Source organism: Salmo salar, chromosome ssa11, assembly GCF_905237065.1.
Source record: "Salmo salar chromosome ssa11, Ssal_v3.1, whole genome shotgun sequence".
NCBI lineage: Eukaryota > Metazoa > Chordata > Actinopteri > Salmoniformes > Salmonidae > Salmo > Salmo salar.
Genome location: NC_059452.1, coordinates 9,563,581 through 9,583,452, shown reverse-complemented (window position 1 = coordinate 9,583,452; position 19,872 = coordinate 9,563,581). Strand labels below are relative to the sequence as shown.

The window sequence follows — 19,872 nt, the reverse complement described above, 5'->3', positions numbered from 1 at the left end:
CTTTGCATTTGTATAATTTGGATGTATATTAACATTCCCTCATCAATCTACACACAATGCACCATAATGACAAAGCAAAAACAGGGGTTTAGACATTTTTGCTAATTTATTAAAAATAAAAAAGTACTATTTAGACCCTTTACTCAGTACTTTGTTGAAGCACCTTTTGCAACGATTACAGCCTCAAGTCTTCTTGGGTATGACTCTACAAGCTTGGCACACCTGTATTTGGGGAGTTTCTCCCATTCTTCTCTGCAGATCCTCTCAAGCTCTGTCAGGTTGGATTGGGAGTGTCGCTGCACAGGTATTTTTAGGTCTCTCCAGATATGTTTGATCGGGTTCAAGTCCGGCCTCTGGTTGGGCCACTCAAGGACATTCAAAGACTTGCCCAAAGCCACTCCTGCATTGTCTTGGCTGTGTGCTTAGGGTCATTGTCCTGTTGGAAGGTGAACCTTCGCCCCAGTCTGAGGTCCTGAGCACTCTGGAGCAGCTTTTTATCAAGGATCTCTCTGTACTTTTCTCTGTTCATCTTTCCCTCAATCCTGACTAGTCTCCCAGTCCCTGCTTCTGAGAAACATCCCCACAGCATGATGCTGCCACCACCACGCTTAACCATAGGGATGGCACCAGGTTTCTTCCAGATGTGACGCTTGGCATTCAGGCCAAAGAGTTCAGTCTTGGTTTCATCAAACCAGAGAATCTTGTTTCTCATGGTCTGAGAGTCCTTTAAGTGTCTTTCGGCAAACTCCAAGCGGGCTGTCATGTGCCTTTCACTGAGGAGTGGCTTCCGTCTGGCCACTCTACCATAAAGGCCTGATTGGTGGAGTGCTTTAATGCTGCAGAAATTGTTTGGTACCCTTCCCCAGATCTGTGCCTCGACACAATCCTTTCTCGGAGCTCTTGGAACAATTCCTTCGACCTCATAGCTTGGTTTTATCTCTGACATGCACTTTCAACTGTGAGACCTTATATAGACAGGTGTGTGCCTTTCCAATCAATTGAATTTACCACAGGGGGACTCTAATCAAGTTGTAGAAACATCTCAAGGATGATCAATGGAAACAGGATGCACCTGAGCTCAATTTAGAGTCTCATAGCACAGGGTCTGAATACTTATGTAAATAAGGTATTTCAGTTTTTTAATTTTGAATACATCTGCAAAAATGTTTTTGTTTCATCATTATGGGGTATTGTATGTAGATTGATTAGAAAAAATAATCAATTTTAGAATAAGGCTGTAACATAACAAAATGTGTGAAAAGTCTGAATAAGGGGTCTGAGTACTGTGAGTACTTTCTGAATGCACTGTGTCCAAACCTACCACTGGAATTAAACAAGCCAAAATATACTGAGGAAAAAATTGCTCAAACATTTTACCTTCTAAAAGTCAGAGACACTTGTTGAATAAGTAAGACTGCTCATGATTAATCTTGACATCACCTAAGACACATTTATTAATAATCATGCCTCTTTTGATATCCCAGTGAAAGGTGCCTTTCTATCGTCTATGATCTACCATCTTGTACCAGTTTCATCAGAAAATATTTTAACAGCGGAGGAAAGGCGAAACAGCTTATGTAGTACAAAGTGACCTCTTGAAATTGAGTTGAATAGCCTCAGCCTTACGTAAGTTGTGTGCGATTGTGCGTATACAGATTTGAATCTAGCCCAGAGACTTGCTGGCACTTGCAAAGATATTTTTTGGGAAGTCCATCGCTCCATAATGAGTTTTGCTGTTGTCATGTAGTTTTCTGTACATTAACTCAACCATTTCAACATCTCACCTTGTCACCTTAGCTTTGTGTACTGCCTTTACCCATAGTTCACGTTGAACAGGAAATACATGGCTATTATTACCAGACACCATTTCATGTGACATGAGCTCTGTCTTGTTATGGTGTGTGCAAGACAACACTTCCCATACTGTAGGTGTTATCGCCAATTGACTTAACCTTCAACAGAAATTTAAGTTCTGTTTGAAATGACACAAATTCCCCAACATATTTTATATACTAATCTAAAGATGCGGTATGTTCCCACTTTCCATGTCGATTACTGCAAAGAGCACCCTCTCCCATCATAATTTCCGTAGGTCCACTGATTTTAATAGTACTATATTCTTAAAGTTTCAGTAGAAATCCACAGTCTTTGAATTACATACAAGTGAAAGTGCTCTTTACAATGTTTTTATTTTTTTATTTGCAAGCATAAAAAAATACTTGTAGCTACAAAAACACTAGAATGAGTGCAATGCAGGCAGGCATGGGGCTTACAGTGACTGAATGGGGTCAGACAACTTAATTTTTAAAGGAGCTACAGTATAACAAGGAATGGTAGTTATATATATATATATATTATCTGTGCTTTATTTTGAGTTGCTGTGCAATTCAGGGCAAGAGTATCTATCACAATTCTTAAAAAATAGAGAGAACTGTGCAATATGCATTTTTCTTTATTAAAACATTTTTGTTTGTTTCTCACTTGATATAGTGACCAAAATGTGATGGACAGACTGGTGTGCAATGTTGACGATATCAATCTGTGTATTTGTTTCTATTGGCTGATGGTTTTTGTTATTGTCTGCTTGGAGGGGAAAAAGAATAAAGGTTGTTACTTAAACAGCTGTATTTATTGTGATTACTTTCTTGTGAGTGTTGATTTTATTCATCCTGTCAGTAAAAGTGCACTCTTTAATAACCCGAATTTTTTTTATGAGATCATATTCATTCTTATCATCTACCTCAGGTGACTGCAGGTGATGATTGTTACTGTAGACTGACTAATACCAGGTTATCTTGTTTCCTTATAATGTCTTGTCCTGCACCAACCAGAAAAGAATGGAGTCCCCTTCCTTGGCTTGATGGTCCAACCCAGTGAGACAAACTGTCATTTTGTGTATGTAGAATGTCTGAAGGAAAGTAAAAATGCTAGTTAATGCATCTGTGTTGCAATGTGTTTGAAAATGATGAGTCATGTTAGTCACAACTGATTCATAGTGCATCGTCTGGAGTGATTAAATACTGTAATTGGATACTGACTAGTTACTTCTGGATGTTGTATTGGGTGTGTGTTTATCAGTCTGGTCCATTTGTGAAAGTGAACAGCTGTTTTCTCCACCTAGCTCTGACTCATTGTTGGCATGCTATGCAACTGGCAATTGGAAATGTCCCTGTCTGTGGTTCAGATTCTGGTCGGATCGCTATTGTGGCCCTGACTCACCTCCCCTGCCCTCCTGGGATTACCCAATCACACGGCCTGAGGTCACAGAGTCATCTTGGATATACTGTACATTGATACTAGATAACATGTAGACATATACTGTATAAGTTGTACAGTCATCTAGTTCTTGAAAATGTGGTGATGTCTGGTAAAACACTGTCAGCCTATCTAGGCACCACACTGTTACTCTGCCATATGGTCGAGCATATGCTTACACCAGAGGAGGCTGGTGGGAGGAGCTACCGGAGGACGGACTCATTGTATATGGCTGAAATTGAATACATGGTCAAAACATGTGGTTTCCATATGTTTGGTGTGTTTGACACCACTCCATTACACTTTACAATGAGCTGTCCTCCTATAGCTCCTCCCACCAGCCTCCTCTGGCTTACACATGGTGTTTATAAATGGCTCTTATCCAGGGTCCCTATCTAATGGCAGCTGTTGTGTGACAACAAGCTCTCTGGGTACATAATAACAGGTGGCCAGGAATGGCCAAGAATTCTAGGTCTAATGATTGTTCAATCCCTCCTGTCCTCCTGTAAATCATTTACTGTGGTGGTGGTGATGCATTTACTGTGGTACATTTGTGATGCATTACATCCCTAGGCATTCTGTAGGCACCATAGAATAATATTATCTGTCTATAGTAGGTAGTCTGAGCATGTCATTCTGCTTTCCTTTCTCTGTCATAATGTCTGGTGGTCAAATTGGAATGGGTATTTAATATAGTAATCAATGTTTTTTTTGCAGGCATAAAAAAGACTTGTAGCAACAAAAACACTAGAATAATGACTGCGAAATAATAAATCGTGGGATTCACAAAAATAAAACTTCAAAAAGTTAGTGTCCTAGACTAGCGGTGCACAGAGGTTGGGGTTACGCGTCTCTTGACCCGTAATCATCACGTGGGCTGGTGATGTCACGAGGTGGTTAATTTAATGTGTCCCTAATGTTACCAGCTCAAACTAGTTTTTGAGAAACAAAGAGGAGGGCGACAAATAAGAGCAAGCGGGCCGGGCTAGAGGTAATAGAGGACTGTAAAAAATCTATTGTGGCTCAAAGTAAGACCATAAACTCTCGCCAAGAAGTACGATCCAAGAAACAAGTAAGTTATATGTGTATTTGTCCAAATGTATAGCGATAAAATGATGTTACTTTGTATCACCCAAATCAAGATGATTATTACTCACTTTTAATAGTTAAAATATATAGTCTCCATCATCGGAATGCTCTGGGGAATAACTGACTTGTCGTGTGTAATTTCTCAATTGGAGTCATTTTTCTTGGGATGACATATTTGTGTGTATGTTTCTTTATTTAGTTATTTTTAGTTTTATGGTCTTTAAATCATTTATGCACCATGTGTTGGCTTTACTGCATAGATTCATAACTTTTGCCAGTAATGAACACACAACTTTTGTCCCAAACACGCGATTTGCGCAAAAAGCGCAGTGGCACTGCGTATTGGCATAAACTTTCGTTGAATCAACAACGTTTAATTGAATCTTACATATGAAGTCAACGATTGAACGAACTTTTTTTAATTCTACAACATTGCACGCGGTTCTGTTTAGGGCTCTGAATAATTTGTGGCCAAATTACGTTTTGTTGTAATAACGGCTTTGCTTTGAGTTTAATAACTTTGTAATTATGTCAGCTATATTTTGCACTGTGTGACAACGTCCTCAGGGGTGACACATTCTAGTGTTGATGATCAGTATGTATGTGTGTGTGTGGGGAGGGGGGGGGGTGGTCTCATTACTGTAACTATTTTGAGCTATGATACTTGAGTTTGGAAGAACTGAGATAAATCCTGCGAAATATAATAATATTGTTTTATATAAGTTATTATGTTTAGTTATTACTATTTCAGATGTAGCGAAGCTACATCGTTTGAAAGTGTACCTCTACATGTCTTTGTTCATCTTAAAGTAAAGCATAACCATTTATTCCACAATTTGAATTGTGTTCATGTTCCAGAAATCTTTTGCTTTCTGTTTGAGCCAATGAATGGTTTTTATGATTTTATTAACTGTAAGTGGCTATGGATAAAAGCTTCTGCTAAATGACTCAAATCAAAGTAAATGTAAATATCTCCCACCTCAACAATAAGAACATTGAAATCCACTCTAACCTCAAGTACTTGTATTCTCTGCTATCCACTCCACTCAAGAGTTGTTCTCCTTTTTTTGTGTTTCACTGCCCAGGAACTTTTTACCTGACCACAATTTATGGCTGCCCCGCCTATCATTTGCTTTCTCCCCCCTGACCCAAAGTAGGGGCTGTGTAAGAGGCTGCAAAAGATGATTTGCAGTCCGAGACAACGATCAAAGCGACATAACCTTAGAGAGATGAAATGGGGGAAAAGATAGTCCTCAGTCTGTTGCCATCATTGTTTTTTTTCCCCAGTTGTATTTTTTTTTGTGTCTCTTTTAGAAAGTTATTGGGCAAGCTAGATACAGCTAGTGCCTCAGGGTTAGGTTTTTAGAAATGGAGGAGGGGTAGCATGGGGCTTTAGAGCTTCTGTGAGCTTGGCAGATGGACCTTGAGGCAATGGCACAGATAATCAGTGGAGAGAAAACAGCTTCAAATGCACCATTCAACCTGATTTCAGCAGAGATTTGTGGGTGCGTGGCCCCTCTACTATTCTCTCACTGCTCATGGGTATGATGGAGTATGCCATTGGTTATGTTGAGATAGGAAGGAATGGGAAGTAAAGTAGACCACTGTCTCTTTTAGAGAATAAGCCATTTTGTCATGACTGCCATGCCTCAACTAGAAAGGATCCTATTTTCACGTCACTGACGGCAGGGAGGATGTTTAGCCGTCGACAATGAAGTTATAGTCGATAAAGTACACTCGTACTATTTGAGTCAATAACGTGAATCATTTTGTCCTTGCACTATTTGTCCTTGACGGCCAGAATCCACCTATATTTTGTATGTTTGATCAAATAAAGCATGTGATTCAGCCATTTGTTGGCCACTAAGTGTTCCTTCCTGAAGTAGGCCAGGACATTCTGGGTCTTTTGTTAACTGTCTTTCTTTAGAGTGACCCTCTACCCCGCAGCTTCTCTCTTAGTGGGCATTCCATCCTCTTTTTGCGGTCAGTGACTTTTCTGAGAAGACGAGGAATGCTGCTTTGCAGTAAAAACAAGAGTGACTTTTACTCTTTATGCTGTTCAGGTTCAGTGTAGTCCTGCTTTCCATGTGTTGTTGTTATTGTTTCGTTGTAGAACTGATCTAGTAAATCTAATGTTATCTATTTGATCACAGTGGTCTAGGACCATTATTAGATTATTGGCAAGAGGAAGCACCATTTGAGTCAATCGAAATATGATCGTTACGGTATCTGATCCAATTTGACTATTTGATTTGCAAATTATTGTGCATGCTTGCTCTAGTAAGCTGTGGTATTTTAAGATGACCTTTCTCCCAGTATGCTAAGTTCACATTCAGATGTGTGGAACAAAGACCCTGCATGGGATATCTGTCTAGTGGCCCTTTAGAATGGAGTGAAAGGAGACCAGGAAAAGGCTCTGTTTTGATACAGGGTGTCTGCATTCGTAAAGAACGATAAAAGATTTTGAGGGCGCTCCGGGCCTCACCCTTGGCAAGGCTCAGTGGGTTAGACGAGGCCTGCTGGGTGTTGTTTCATCAAAGACAAAAGTGTTGCCTGGAGTAGCCCCTCGACATTTATGACCAGGGGAAGAATGTCATTGGAACTGCTAGCTGGTGCGGAAAAAACAAGCCAGCTTTTACTTGAAAATGGAACTCTATAATTCTTTCAAGTGATACAAAAAGATTGAGATTCAGTGAGTGGTGGGAGTTGAGAATGGGGAGTTTCCAGAGATTTCTGGTTGCTTGGAGTGTTTAGTTATGCTCACTGGCCATCAACAATTAATTACTGTTTTTGAGGACAGAATACAGATTTACTGGGTCAACAGAATATTTGATCAATTGGCTTGAAGAGGAGCAGTAAGTGTATGTGCCAGAGGGCCGGCTGTCCTGGCCATTGTGTATCGCTTTCATTCGCAGTCCTTTTGATGAGCAGTCAAGTAAAGAAACAACACTTTCAGAAGCCAATTGTAAAGTTGCCTGCTAAAATGATAGTGCCTTGGTAGATTCTCCAGTAGACCAACTCCCTTTCAGTAGTGTGTGGATGGCTGCCACTTATGGCATTCTGCCTCACACAGTACGAGGCCAGAGGTTCAGAGAGGTGATAACCTCTAATGGATCAGACTTTTCCAGTGAGTTGTTGATTCATCAGCTGTGGCTGACCTTTCTATCCAAGGCTGCCCGCAGGCAGCGAAAGTTCAATGTGAGCGTACTGCAATGTGAGCGGATGTGGCTGCGATCCCTGCTCATCTTCTGGATATGTTGGCTCAGGCACAAACCAATGAAACAAATGTTGCTGTTATATTAGTAATTTGCGTGGGCGACGGGCATTAGAATTCCCAGCAAACCGGAAACCTTCACAGAACATTATCTAAGATTACCGCTATGTCGACGTGGGGGGTGGGGTTTGGACACACCTACTCATTCAAGGGTTTTTCTTTATTTTGACTATGTTCTACATTGTAGAATAATACTGAAGACATCAAAACTATGAAATAACACATATGGAATCATGTAGTAACCAAAAAAGTGTTAAACAAAGTCGCCTCCCTTTGCCTTGATGACAGCTTTGCACACTCTTGGCATTCTCTCAAGCAGCTTCACCTGGAATGCTTTTCCAACAGTCTTGAAGGAGTTCTCACATATGCTGAGCACTTGTTGGCTGCTTTTCCTTCACTCTGCGGTCCAAGTCATCCCAGACTATCTCAATTGGGTTGAGGTCGGGTGATTGTGGAGGCCAGGTCATCTTTCTGTATAGTACTTTGTGACATCGACTGATGTAAAAAGGGCTTTATAAAAACATTATATTGACACGATGCAGCACCTCATCACTCTCCTCACAAATTATAGTCCCACCAAGGGCAAACCAGATGGGATGACGTATCGCTGCAGAATGCTGTGGTAGCCATGCTGGTTAAGTGTGCTTTGAATTCTAAATAAATCACAGACAGTGTCACCAGCAAAGCACACCCACACCATCACACCTCCTCCTCCATGCTTCACGGTGGGAACCACACATGCGGAAATCATCCGTTCACCTACTCTGCGTCTCACCAAGACACTCCAAAATCTCAAATTTGGACTCATCAGACCAAAGGACAGATTTCCACTGGTATAATGTCCATTGTTCATGTTTCTTGGCCCAGGCAAGTCTCTTCTTCTTATCGGTGTCCTTTAGTAGTGGTTTCTTTGCAGCAATTCGACCATGAAGGCCTGATTCACGCAGTCTCCTCTGAACAGTTGATGTTGAGATGTTGAGATGTGTCTGTTACTTGAACTTTGTGAAGCATTTATTTGGGCAGCAATCTGAGGTGCAGTTAACTCTAATGAACTTATCCTCTGCAGCAGAGTTAACTCTGGGTCTTACTGTCCTGTGGCGGTCCTGTTCAAAGCCAGTTTCATCATAGCGCTTAATGGTTTTTGCGACTGCACTTGAAGAAACTTTCAAGGTTCTTGAAATTTTCCAGATTGACTGACCTTCATGTCTTAATGTAATGATGGATTGTCGTTTCTCTTTGCTTATTTGAGCTGTTCTTGCCATAATACGGACTTGGTCTATTACTAAATAGGGCTATCTTCTGTATGCCACCCCTACCTTGTCACAACACAACTGATTGGCTCAAACACATTAAGAAGGAAAGAAATTCCACAAATTAACTTTTAACTAGGCACACATGTTACTTGACATGCATTCCAGGTGACTACCGCGTGAAGCTGGTTGAGAGAATGCCAAGGGTGTGCAAAGCTGTCATCAAGGCAAAGGGTGGCTACTTTGAAGAATCTCAAATCTCAAATATATTTGTTTAACACTTTTTTGGTTACTACATGATTCTATGTGTTATTTCATAGTTTTGATTTCTTCACTATTATTCCACAATGTAGTATGAGTAAATGTGTACTAACTATTGACTGGTACTGTATATATATATATATATTATTTTTCATATATACAGCATATATTTATTTATTTTTATTTCAATTCATCAGGAGGTGCTGCAGCACCCCTGCTTCCTGTGGCTATGTCCTTGGAATGTTCTCCCAACATTCCCTCACATTCTCTTCACAACATCTGTAAAAACTACCACAGAACATTCCCCTAAGGTTCTCATTAGGTTGCCAGGGAATGTAATAACACCATGTTCCGGTAATGTTCTTAGAACCACTGTGACTGACTCTTCATCGCCACATTGTGTGTTTGTATGTATCTACAGTGCTGTACAAACGGATCCCTTAGTTACCAATGCTTGAGATATAGTGCTGAAACAAAATGTGGGAGCAATAGAACTGGTTCTGAGGAAAGATTACAGGAACGTTCTGCTAATGTTGATGGATATGTTATTCAAAACACCCTTAACAACAAGCAGGGAATATTACATTTTAGTAATTTAGCAGACGCTCTTATCCAGAGCGACTTACAGTAGTGAATGCATACATTTCATACATTTTTTTCTCCGTACTGGTCCCCCGTGGGAATCGAACCCACAACCCTGGCGTTGCAAACACCATGCTCTACCAACTGAGCCACAGTGGTCTAAAATACATATAGTGTGACATGATGGTCTAATAACGTTCCCTGAAAATACTTCAGCAATAAAACGTTGGAGCAATAGAAGTTGTTCTAAAAACATACTTCAACAATAATGCAATTAGTTCTGAAAACATTGCCGCAATGTTCTGCTAATATTGATGTGTAATGTAACATTATTATTACTGTATGAAGTTGCCAAACTTTCAAACAAATGGCATTCCAATCTTCTTACATCATTATATTTTATAAGGGTATTGTCCTAACACATCTTCAAGAATGGTAATGAAGTAGATTTAAACATGCAGTCTGCCATCTTCAAGCCCTGAAGGCTACTTACTTTGCTGCACCACCAGGTACTTAATAACTTCTTTGGGATAGGTGGGACATTAGCATCCCACGTGGCCAACAGCCGGTGAAATTGCAGAGCGCGAAATTCAAATTAAATTACTGTAAATATTAAACTTTCATGAAATCACAAGTGCAATACATCAAAATACAGCTTAACTTGTTGTTAATCCAGCCAAGGTGTCAGATTTCAAAAAGGCTTTACGGCAAAAGCAAACCATGCGATTATCTGAGGACAGCGTACAGCACACAAATTCATAACAAATAATTTTCAACCAGGGAGTTGCGACATGAAAGTCAGAAATAGCGAAATAATATATGCCTTACCTTTGAAAATCTTCTTCTGTTGGCACTCCAAAATGTCCCAGTTACATTACAAATGATCCTTTTGTTCGATAAATTCCTTCTTTATATCCATAAAAACTCAGTTTAGCTGGCGCGCTTCAGTCAATAATCCACTCGGTTTCCTTCCGTCAAAATGCATACAAAATGAATCCCAAACGTTACCAATAAACTTATCCAAACAAGTCAATCAACGTTTATAATCAATCCTTAGGTACCCTAATACGCAAATAAACAATAACATTTAAGACAGAGAATCGTTATTGTCTTTACCGGAGATAAACAAAAAGAACGTGCTCTCTCACCCATGCGCTTGGAAACACTACAGCCAAAATGGGAGCCACTAGAAAAACTACAACTACTCCCTCATTTTTCCAAAAACCAGCCTTAAACTCTTTCTAAAGACTGTTGACATCTAGTGAAAGCCCTAGGAACTGCAATCAGGGACGGTTTCGCCCTATTATAAAAGTGCCAGGCATTGAAATTAGTGGTATGCTGATTTTTATTTTATTTTTGATGGTTTGTCCTCGGGGTTTCGCCTGCCATTTCAGTTCTTTTATATTCACAGACATTATTTTAACAGTTTTAGAAACTTTAGAGTGTTTTCTATCTATGCATATCCTAGCTTCTGGGCCTGAGAAGCAGGCATTTTACTTTGGTCATGCTTTTCATCCGGACGTCAAAATACTGCCCCCTATCCCAAAGAAGTTCATGTTTCTAGTGGATCCTTAAATTAAGATCCAAACTTTGGCTATATGTCTTAGGACATATGCACATCTATGTACACCTCACCGCAATCTGCCAGGCAACAATTGAACATGAATTCTAAAATCAAGTTTGCCGGAAAAATAAAAGTCAAAACATCCCAACTTTACAACATGAAGAAGATTGGTAGAGAAATAAATAATAGAGAATACTTATTTTTCCGATTTTGTTATCCCGATTTTTGTTATCCTGTCTTTTGCAAAGACAAAGACCACAACCTGGAAATCAGACTAAGGGTGTAAACAGCTTTATATTTGTATTAGTCACATCGCAGTGGCACAGTGGATTCATTCCAGGGATAACACTCCAAAGGCCAGGTTTGATCCCTGCTTGTGACTATCAAAAAATATGGTTAAACTGTTTGTACAATAAATGTCTAATAAGTTGTTATGTGATTCCAAATAATTGCCATGTGTTTCTGCATGGATTGCTAACTTCCTCAACATTAAGATAACACTAACACAGGAAAGAAATCTCTATGGACTGTTCAAAACTTAATTTGATAATTCTGTGAACATTGTGGGAATGTTTTGTGCACCCTGATACAAACATTGTAAAAATGTCATCAAAACTGGACAGATTTTGTGTTTTGGGAACCTGTCGTGTCATATCCCCACAATATTCCCATTGCCTAAATAAATGTTTTAGGGACTTTTAAAGGACATAAAAAATGCATAACATCAGGTGAATGTTTTTTGCATTCTAAAATAAACATTGCATAATCATCCACAAAAGTGGACAGTTTTTGCGTTTTGGGAACAGATCTTTTGTCATGTCCCCACAATTTCCCCATCAGACTGTTCCCACAACATATGAAACATTCTGGGAACCATTAAAGAACAGATGAAATTTGTTCTGGGAATGTTCTTGCAACATGAAGCAAATGTTTCACACAAACATTGGATAATCATCAGCACAACTGGACAGTTGTTGTATTATGAGAACATTTGCCACAACCTAACAAATGTTCTGGGAACTTTCGCAGAACCAATTTTGGTTTGCTCAGTTGGCATCTTAGTTGGTGTTGTAGGAGGATGCATTGTAACATCCACATGACATATTGTGAACAGCCCAGAATGTGACATCTTAGTTCCCTGCTGCTGTGTGATCTCAATTCTCTGTTCTCAATGTCTTCTTTGTTTGTGTTCCACTAGGACACTAGAAGGATTTGTGCATTTTGCCAGTCGTTAATGATGTGTCCTAATTAATCATAACCAACAGGCTATGGCACAGAAAACACTCATCTTGTGCCTTGAATGTTGATTGTATGTCACAGAAATGAACTTCAGAATATTCCAAACACTTCTTTGCATAACGGGAAGGAATGTTCCTGTTTTTATTACCCTAGGAAGCAGATTGATTGAACGAGGCCGCTAATCTTTTGAAGGGAAAGCGTGAAATACTTTTAGATTCCCACCACAAAATCAAGGATTTGGTATTATAGGCAACCTTGTTTTGGGTTATTTAAATCAGATTCTTGAGTTACTCTTTGTGGGTGTTCTTCAAACTAATACAAGACCTGTTTGTCCCGGCACATCTCTGAGCTCTTCTAACCCAGACAGAGACATGCAGTTCCCCTGTGTCCCACAGAAGAATGGCTTCAAACCAAGCCTCTTCCATCGAGCACTCCCTGTCAGGGCAGCCCCTATCACCTCCCAGCAGGTGGGTTAGCCTTCACCATGGCGATCTGGTGCTGCCGTCCATCCCCTGCTGCTAGCTCTGGGACTGTTGGCAGAAAGAATAGACATTAACTCAATTAAGTCAGAGAATAAATAGAAACTCAGAACTTGACAGGATAGGAGGATCCCTTATAGACATCCATACATTTCAGAAATAGACGGCTATTTTTATCTGGGAGTTGCTGCCCTCTTCTTTTGAACTATTAAACCTGACATCTGTAAAGGGGAAACATTGCCACTGTTTGCCCCAGTGCCTTTGTTTTTAAGGGTTTCCAGAAACATACCTCAAACAACATGACCAGCCTAGCTAACCTGTAAAGTATGGTTGAATTTGGACACTTTGTGGTACTGTTGGACAGGAAAAAACATTCATGCAAGCTTATTGGCTCATTGCGGCCATATTGTTTCAGCTAGTCTTGCATCCATAAATGCTATATACCAAATTTGGTCCCGATCGGTCCAGCGGTTCAGGAGAAGAAGACGTTAAAAATGGTCCAAAATACATAAAAATAATATTGTATTGCATGATCAATTTGATTTTGAGTTCTGATATTTGGCAAGCGTAGTAAACAGCACCGAAGTAACTCGTCTTAGGGCTATGTGTCAAATTTTTACTGATGGTGGCACAGTGGGCCCCTAGCTGAACCCCGGCCATTGCTGCTTGCAGCGATGTATTTTATTGTTTTGTTGATGAAACAGAGGAGCGTAAGGCAGTGTGGTAGAACAATTCTCATTAAATATTCTGGTGTTCTATTGCATGTGCAACGATGTTCTAGTAAAAAAAAACAATGTTCCTTGTTTGAAGTAACTTTGTTGTTGTAATAGCCCAAATGGATTTGACAGTTTCACCCTTTACGGATTTCAGCTTTAAAAGGTCTGCAATGACCAGGATACACAAAGATGGGAAGCACCATTGTGACAATAAGATGACATGAATTGTGTTCAATGTGTCATCAACATAGATACAGTTGAAGTTGGAAGTTAACATACACTTAGGTTGGAGTTATTAAAACTCGGTTTTTAACCACTCCACAAATTTCTTGTTAACAAACTATAGTTTTGGCATGTCGGTTAGGACATCTACTTTGTGCATGACACAAGTAATTTTTCCAACAATTGTTTACAGACAGAATATTTCACTTATAATTCACTGTATCACAATTCCAGATGGTCAGAAGTTTACGTACACTAAGTTGACTGTGCCTTTAAACAGCTTGGAAAATGCCAGAAAATTATGTCATGGCTTTAGAAGCCTCTGATTGGCTAATTGACGTCATTTGAGTCAATTGGAGGTGTCCCGGGTGGATGTATTTCAAAGCCTGCCTTCAAACTCAGTGCCTCTTTGCTTGACATCATGGGAAAATCAAAAGAAATCAGCCAAGACCTTGGGAGCAATCTGGTTCATCCTTGGGAGCAATTTCCAAATTCTTAAAGGTACCACATTCATCTGTACAAACAATAGTACGCAAGTATAAACACCATGGGACCACGCAGCCGTCATACCGCTCAGGAAGGAGACGCGTTCTGTCTGCTAGAGATGAACATACTTTGGTGCGAAGAGTGCGAATCAATCCCAGAACAATAGCAAAGGACCTTGTGAAGATGCTGGAGGAAACAGGTACAAAAGTATCTATATCCACAGTAAAACGAGTCCTATATCGACATAACCTGAAAGGCCGCTCAGCAAGGAAGAAGCCGCTGCTCCAAAACCCCCATAAAAAAGCCAGACTACGGTTTGCAACTGCACATGGGGACAAATATCGTACTTTTTGGAGAAATGTCCTCTGGTCTGATGAAACAAAAATGGAACTGTTTGGCCATAATGACCATCGTTATGTTTGGAGGAAAAAGGGGGAGGCTTGCAAGCCGAAGAACACCATCCCAACCGTGAAGCACGGGGGTGGCAGCATCATGTTGTGGGGGTGCTTTGCTGCAGGAGGGACTGGTGCACTTCACAAAGTAGATGGCATCATGAGGATGTTAAATGATGTGGATATATTGAAGCAACATCTCAAGACATCAGCCAGGAAGTTATAGCTTGGTCACAAATGGGTCTTCCAAATGGACAATGACCCCAAGCATACTTCCAAAGTTGTGGCAAAATGGCTTAAGGACAACAAAGTCAAGGTATTGGAGTGGCCATCACAAAGCCCTGACCTCAATCCCATAGAAAAATGTGTGGGCCGAACTGAAAAAGTGTGTGCGAGCATGGAGGCCTACAAACCTGACTCAGTTGAATGGGCCAAAATTCAGCCAACTTATTGTGGGAAGCTTATGGAAGGCTACCCAAAATGTTTGACCCAAGTTAAACAATTTAAAGGCAATGCTACCAAATACTAATTGAGTGTATGTAAACTTCTGACCCACTGGGAATGTGATGAAAGAAATACAAGCTGGAATAAATAATCCTCTCTACTATTATTCTGACATTTCACATTCTTAAAATAAAGTGGTGATCCTAGCTGACCTAAAACAGGGAATTTTTACTAGGATTAAATGTCAGGAATTGTGAAAAACTGAGTTCTAATGTATTTGGCTAAGTTGTATGTAAACTTCTGACTTCAACTGTAGATTTATGTTTTCTAACATATTCCTGGCACTGCTTGTCACAAAATAAAATGTTGTATTTTGTTTGGTGTTCATGTTGGAAAACGTGTTGTTTTGTGTAAGGGGAAGTGAAAGGGTGGAGTGGGTAGCTCATGACCCATTGATCCTCATTGCTGGTTGTGTTCCTAAGTTGAGTCATGAGATCATAGAAAAAAAATCTATACAATATTTCAGCCCTCTCACATGTATTTTCCCAGTTCTCACTCTCACAGGCTCGAGTGTCAAGCTTTAATACTGTTTAATGTAATGAATTTTGTATAACATGATGCGTTTTACTCTTTGACCATAATCCCTTATTCACCTTTAACCTCTAAAGTACAGAACCACTCATTGTAAATTAGTTTGATATAGCTGGTAACGATCAATATTTGAACCTTGATCGTGCTCTTTCAACTCTCATCTCGATTATAGATACACACCAGAGGAACACCAGCTTGACCTCTGGAACAGCAGATGTCACCTCAAAGGACACACAATATAACCTACATAATGGCAATGTTATTTCTAGTGCCACAATTGTAATGGCATGTTTTTTTTTCTTCTTTTCCCTCTTTTTTTACTTTTCTCTCCAGTATGCGAGGTTTGTTCTCAACAGTTGTGGTGCTTCTGGTGGCCTTGATGATAGTCACCACTGAAGCAGGTAAAAACAAGAAAGGTAAGGGATTTGCTATGTACTGCTTTAATTTGCCATGCACAGTTGTAGAATTAGCATGGCAGTTGCACCTTTCATGAGGTTCATAAAGCCTCAGTTGGAAACATGTCCTTACTAACGACTAATTGTAATATTGCTGATATTATTTCTGTCGTCTTGCTATTTTTGTTTCACAGAGAAGGGGAAAGGGGCCAAGGGTGGTGCCTCTGACTGTGCTGAGTGGCGCTATGGCAGCTGTGTGCCCAACAACGGAGACTGTGGAGTCGGTGTCAGAGAGGGCACCTGCAACGACCAGATGAGGAAACTGAAATGCAAAGTGCCTTGCAACTGGAAGAAGGAGTTCGGCGGTAGAAATTATACATTTGATAGATGATTCCATTTCCCTTGATATGCCATATCATTTCTCAAAGTGTAAAGTGGTGATCAGTCAATCAAAAATATAGCAAACATGTCATTCATAGCTTATTACTACATAATTAGAATTGTATCATGTCATTTCTTAGTAAATACCTAGTAATTGACATAACCGCAAAAAAACGATAGAACAAATTCTTTAGAAGATATTATGTTCAGACTGTTCTATGATAGCCTGACGACTTACGCTAAATTCTTCCGCTGCTCTGTCGTTCACGACATACTTTATTCTGAGACTGCCATCATTGAAGTTGTTTGTTGGGACGAGGGGTGTTGTGCAAAGCAAAGTCATCAGCATTTGGATCGTCTCTAACCAATCAGAGTATCAAAGCCAATGACGAATTTTCAAACCATCGCTTTACCCACGTGTGTTCTGGCTCTGGCCCAAACCATCGGTTTCTGGACCAATCAGACGGCCCGAATGTGTTTGCATTCGGTGACGGGTCGGGGAGGTACTCAGATCCAGACTCAATGCGGGGAAGAAACGAACGTATGTGGGCGTAGCGTTTGGCCAGAGCAAGGAGTCTGGGTAGCCAGGCAAGTTCTATGGTGGTGTGTTCCTGACACTCAATGGTTTTTCCTTCTGACCTGTGCCATTTCAGCTGACTGCAAGTATAAGTTTGGCAGCTGGGGTGAGTGTGACACAGCTACTGGATCCAAGAACCGGTCTGGAACCCTGAAAAAGGCCCTGTACAACGCAGAGTGCCAACCCACCATCAAGGTGTCTAAGCCATGCCCCGCAAAGACCAAGACAAAGGCCAAAGGTAAGAAGTAGACATTTAAGTAATGTAATAAAGTAACATTCCTATCCACAAATGAGTATGTCATATTGAGCAAGGACTCTATGATGAATTGACCCTATTGTTTGATCATTTTTGATTGTCTTCCCACAGGAAAGAAGGGAAGAGGGAAGGAGAACTAAAAAGGTGGATGAGTCTACATTGAACAAGTGATTGGTTTGATTTTATTACGCAATATCCTTTTCTTTTTCAACAAACATAATATGCACAAGTGAATTATGAGATGTCAAATGGGCCTTTCCTTCAAATACAGTATAACAAATGCTAAATGTCTCTGAATATTGACCAAATATCCCACAAATGTAGACAAACACAATTCTTTTCACATATTTCCAGCTGTCGGTGGCCTGGCAACTTAGCCTGCTTGTGTTCTGATATTTCCATAATGTTAGTAAGATTCCAGTTCTGGACATGCTGTATTATGCAAGAAACAAATACTTTGACCTCACCAGTGTTCTACCTAAACCTTGTGATGTGCAACATTTTCCAGAGTTTGTTGTATTTTTTTCCTTTACATTAGTTCAACTGGAGTCAAGACAAAGCTCCTTGTTTGAGATTGTTTCTTAACCAGTAGATCATTTAATATGCTTGAGTTTTTTTTAATTCAAAATGTTCATCTTACATTGTTGTGATTGTTATAGCTTTCTCTTGACTACCAATTAGTATTACTAACAGAATTGATGAGTGGATTTCAATTGTGTGTGCCAATTAGTAAAAGTAGAGAGATACAAATCAACTATTTTTCTAGTAAACTGAGGACTGTCAGCTCAACGTGTTTCATGTACAATACAAAGCTGAGCTTGAATGCTCATAAGAATGCAGTCATTGTCTTTGTAAAGATAATAGTGGTATTGTTAAAACAATTCGTTTTATAATATATATACTTCAAAAGGCGTCAGGCGATTTTGAGTGAACTGCTGTGTTCATATTTTTGCAAACACACATGCACACACCTTCGCACAGTTCATCTGTACTCTCATTTTTGTAATTACTGTCATTATTATTACACAAACCCTTGGAACAGAAAAAAAATCAACCACTTTAAATAAACTCTCAGAATTTTGACTATTGGTTGTTTCGTGTTTCTTCTTAATAAATGTTTGTTAAGTCTCTGCTTTTGTTGAAATGTACAGTGGCAATTTAACTTACTACATGTATGCATTTAAAGAGAGACTGAACCAAAACAACTATGTCTCTGGTTGAAAATGGCCTGAGTGGCATCGATATGTATCAGAAACATTTATTCTAGTGTCAAAATGTACTACAAAGTGTAAATATGATCATTTTGGTCATAAAATCAGTCTCGTCCAAAACTGAGATTTGCGAGATTTTTTGGAAAAAAGTATATGTCACGGCGTTAAGGGTACCTAACAATTTTCCTTTGGTTGGGTTTATTTCATTCAGCTGGCAGTACCCAAGTAGTGCCCAGCACACTGGCCATTGTACATTTGGTTTGAATTTGGATATCCCTATGGGGCTAGTTAGGGACCGTCAGTAAATTACACAATGTACATACACGGGACAATATTTTTAAATGTCAATAGCTCCAAATATCAATGACATAAAAACCTCAAACCAGCTATAAATTGTAGAAATGCATATACAACTATTGAAGCATTTAATGAGAACTAAGAGGTGTGCAATATTTAAATATTTTCCCATTGACATTGTGTAATATATTGATGGTCCCGAACTAGCCCCACAGATAGACTAAAGTCAAACCAACTTTGTAACAGTCACACACCGTCTGGCTGAAGCTGATTGGCGAAAGAAGTAGGCTACTTCCAGATACAAGACCTGGTCAGACTGTTTCATATTATCTAGAAGGGTGAGTGACTATAACTGTGTACGGTTTTGGCAGAGTGAATGTACAAACGCCTCCCACCTGCAAACACACATAAGAGACAACAACATCAAAGCACGCCTTCAAGACCCAAATCTCATTCTCAGTTTCATTTCCTAATGAGGGCGATTGAAACCGAGGCTAAATCAGTATGTTCAGCCCCCTTTAATAAGAAAATGATTTCAGGACCTGTCATGTTCACTACTATGTTACTGTTGACCTGTAAAATCAAGTAATAAAATGTATGGCACTAGTTGATAATGATGTCAAATGTCAGGCGATGTCTCATCATTATTGCGAGAAAGAGGCATGGTTGAACGAGTAAACCAAATTACCTTTAAAACAGGGCAAAACCAGTAGATTTGTTATAAAGCCCACAGGTCCTTGCTAAGTGTATGACCTGAAGTCGTGGTGCCATAATTTGTGCTGCTGTGTTTTGGCTCTGAGGGTCTCCTGCTGGATCCGGTGCTCCCCTGGGCTCTCAGCACTGCTATGGTGTGTGGTCATCCACACCCACTCCCAAAATGGCTGCTGTGCCATTTCTTCCCCTTGCATTAC

At 39.9% G+C, this 19,872-nt stretch overlaps 1 protein-coding gene across 1 annotated transcript; it reads left to right on the top strand.

Moving 5' to 3' along the window:
• Positions 1–4,062: 4,062 nt before the first annotated feature.
• Positions 4,063–18,536, top strand: mdka (midkine a). Its single transcript, XM_014126408.2, has 5 exons — positions 4,063–4,327; positions 16,178–16,260; positions 16,434–16,604; positions 17,274–17,435; positions 17,565–18,536. Exons 2-5 carry the CDS (start codon positions 16,179–16,181, stop codon positions 17,591–17,593), a joined length of 444 nt encoding a protein of 147 aa, XP_013981883.1. The 5' UTR covers positions 4,063–4,327; position 16,178; the 3' UTR covers positions 17,594–18,536.
• The last annotated feature ends 1,336 nt before the right edge of the window (positions 18,537–19,872 follow it).

Excerpts from the sequence above, each read along its gene's own strand:
- mdka (XM_014126408.2), top strand. The coding sequence starts at position 16,179 with ATGCGAGGTTTGTTCTCAACAGTTGTGGTGCTTCTGGTGGCCTTGATG. Across the intron at positions 16,261-16,433 it reads AGCAGGTAAAAACAAGAAAG|AGAAGGGGAAAGGGGCCAAG; the intron begins GTAAGGGATTTG and ends TTTGTTTCACAG. Across the intron at positions 17,436-17,564 it reads GACCAAGACAAAGGCCAAAG|GAAAGAAGGGAAGAGGGAAG; the intron begins GTAAGAAGTAGA and ends GTCTTCCCACAG.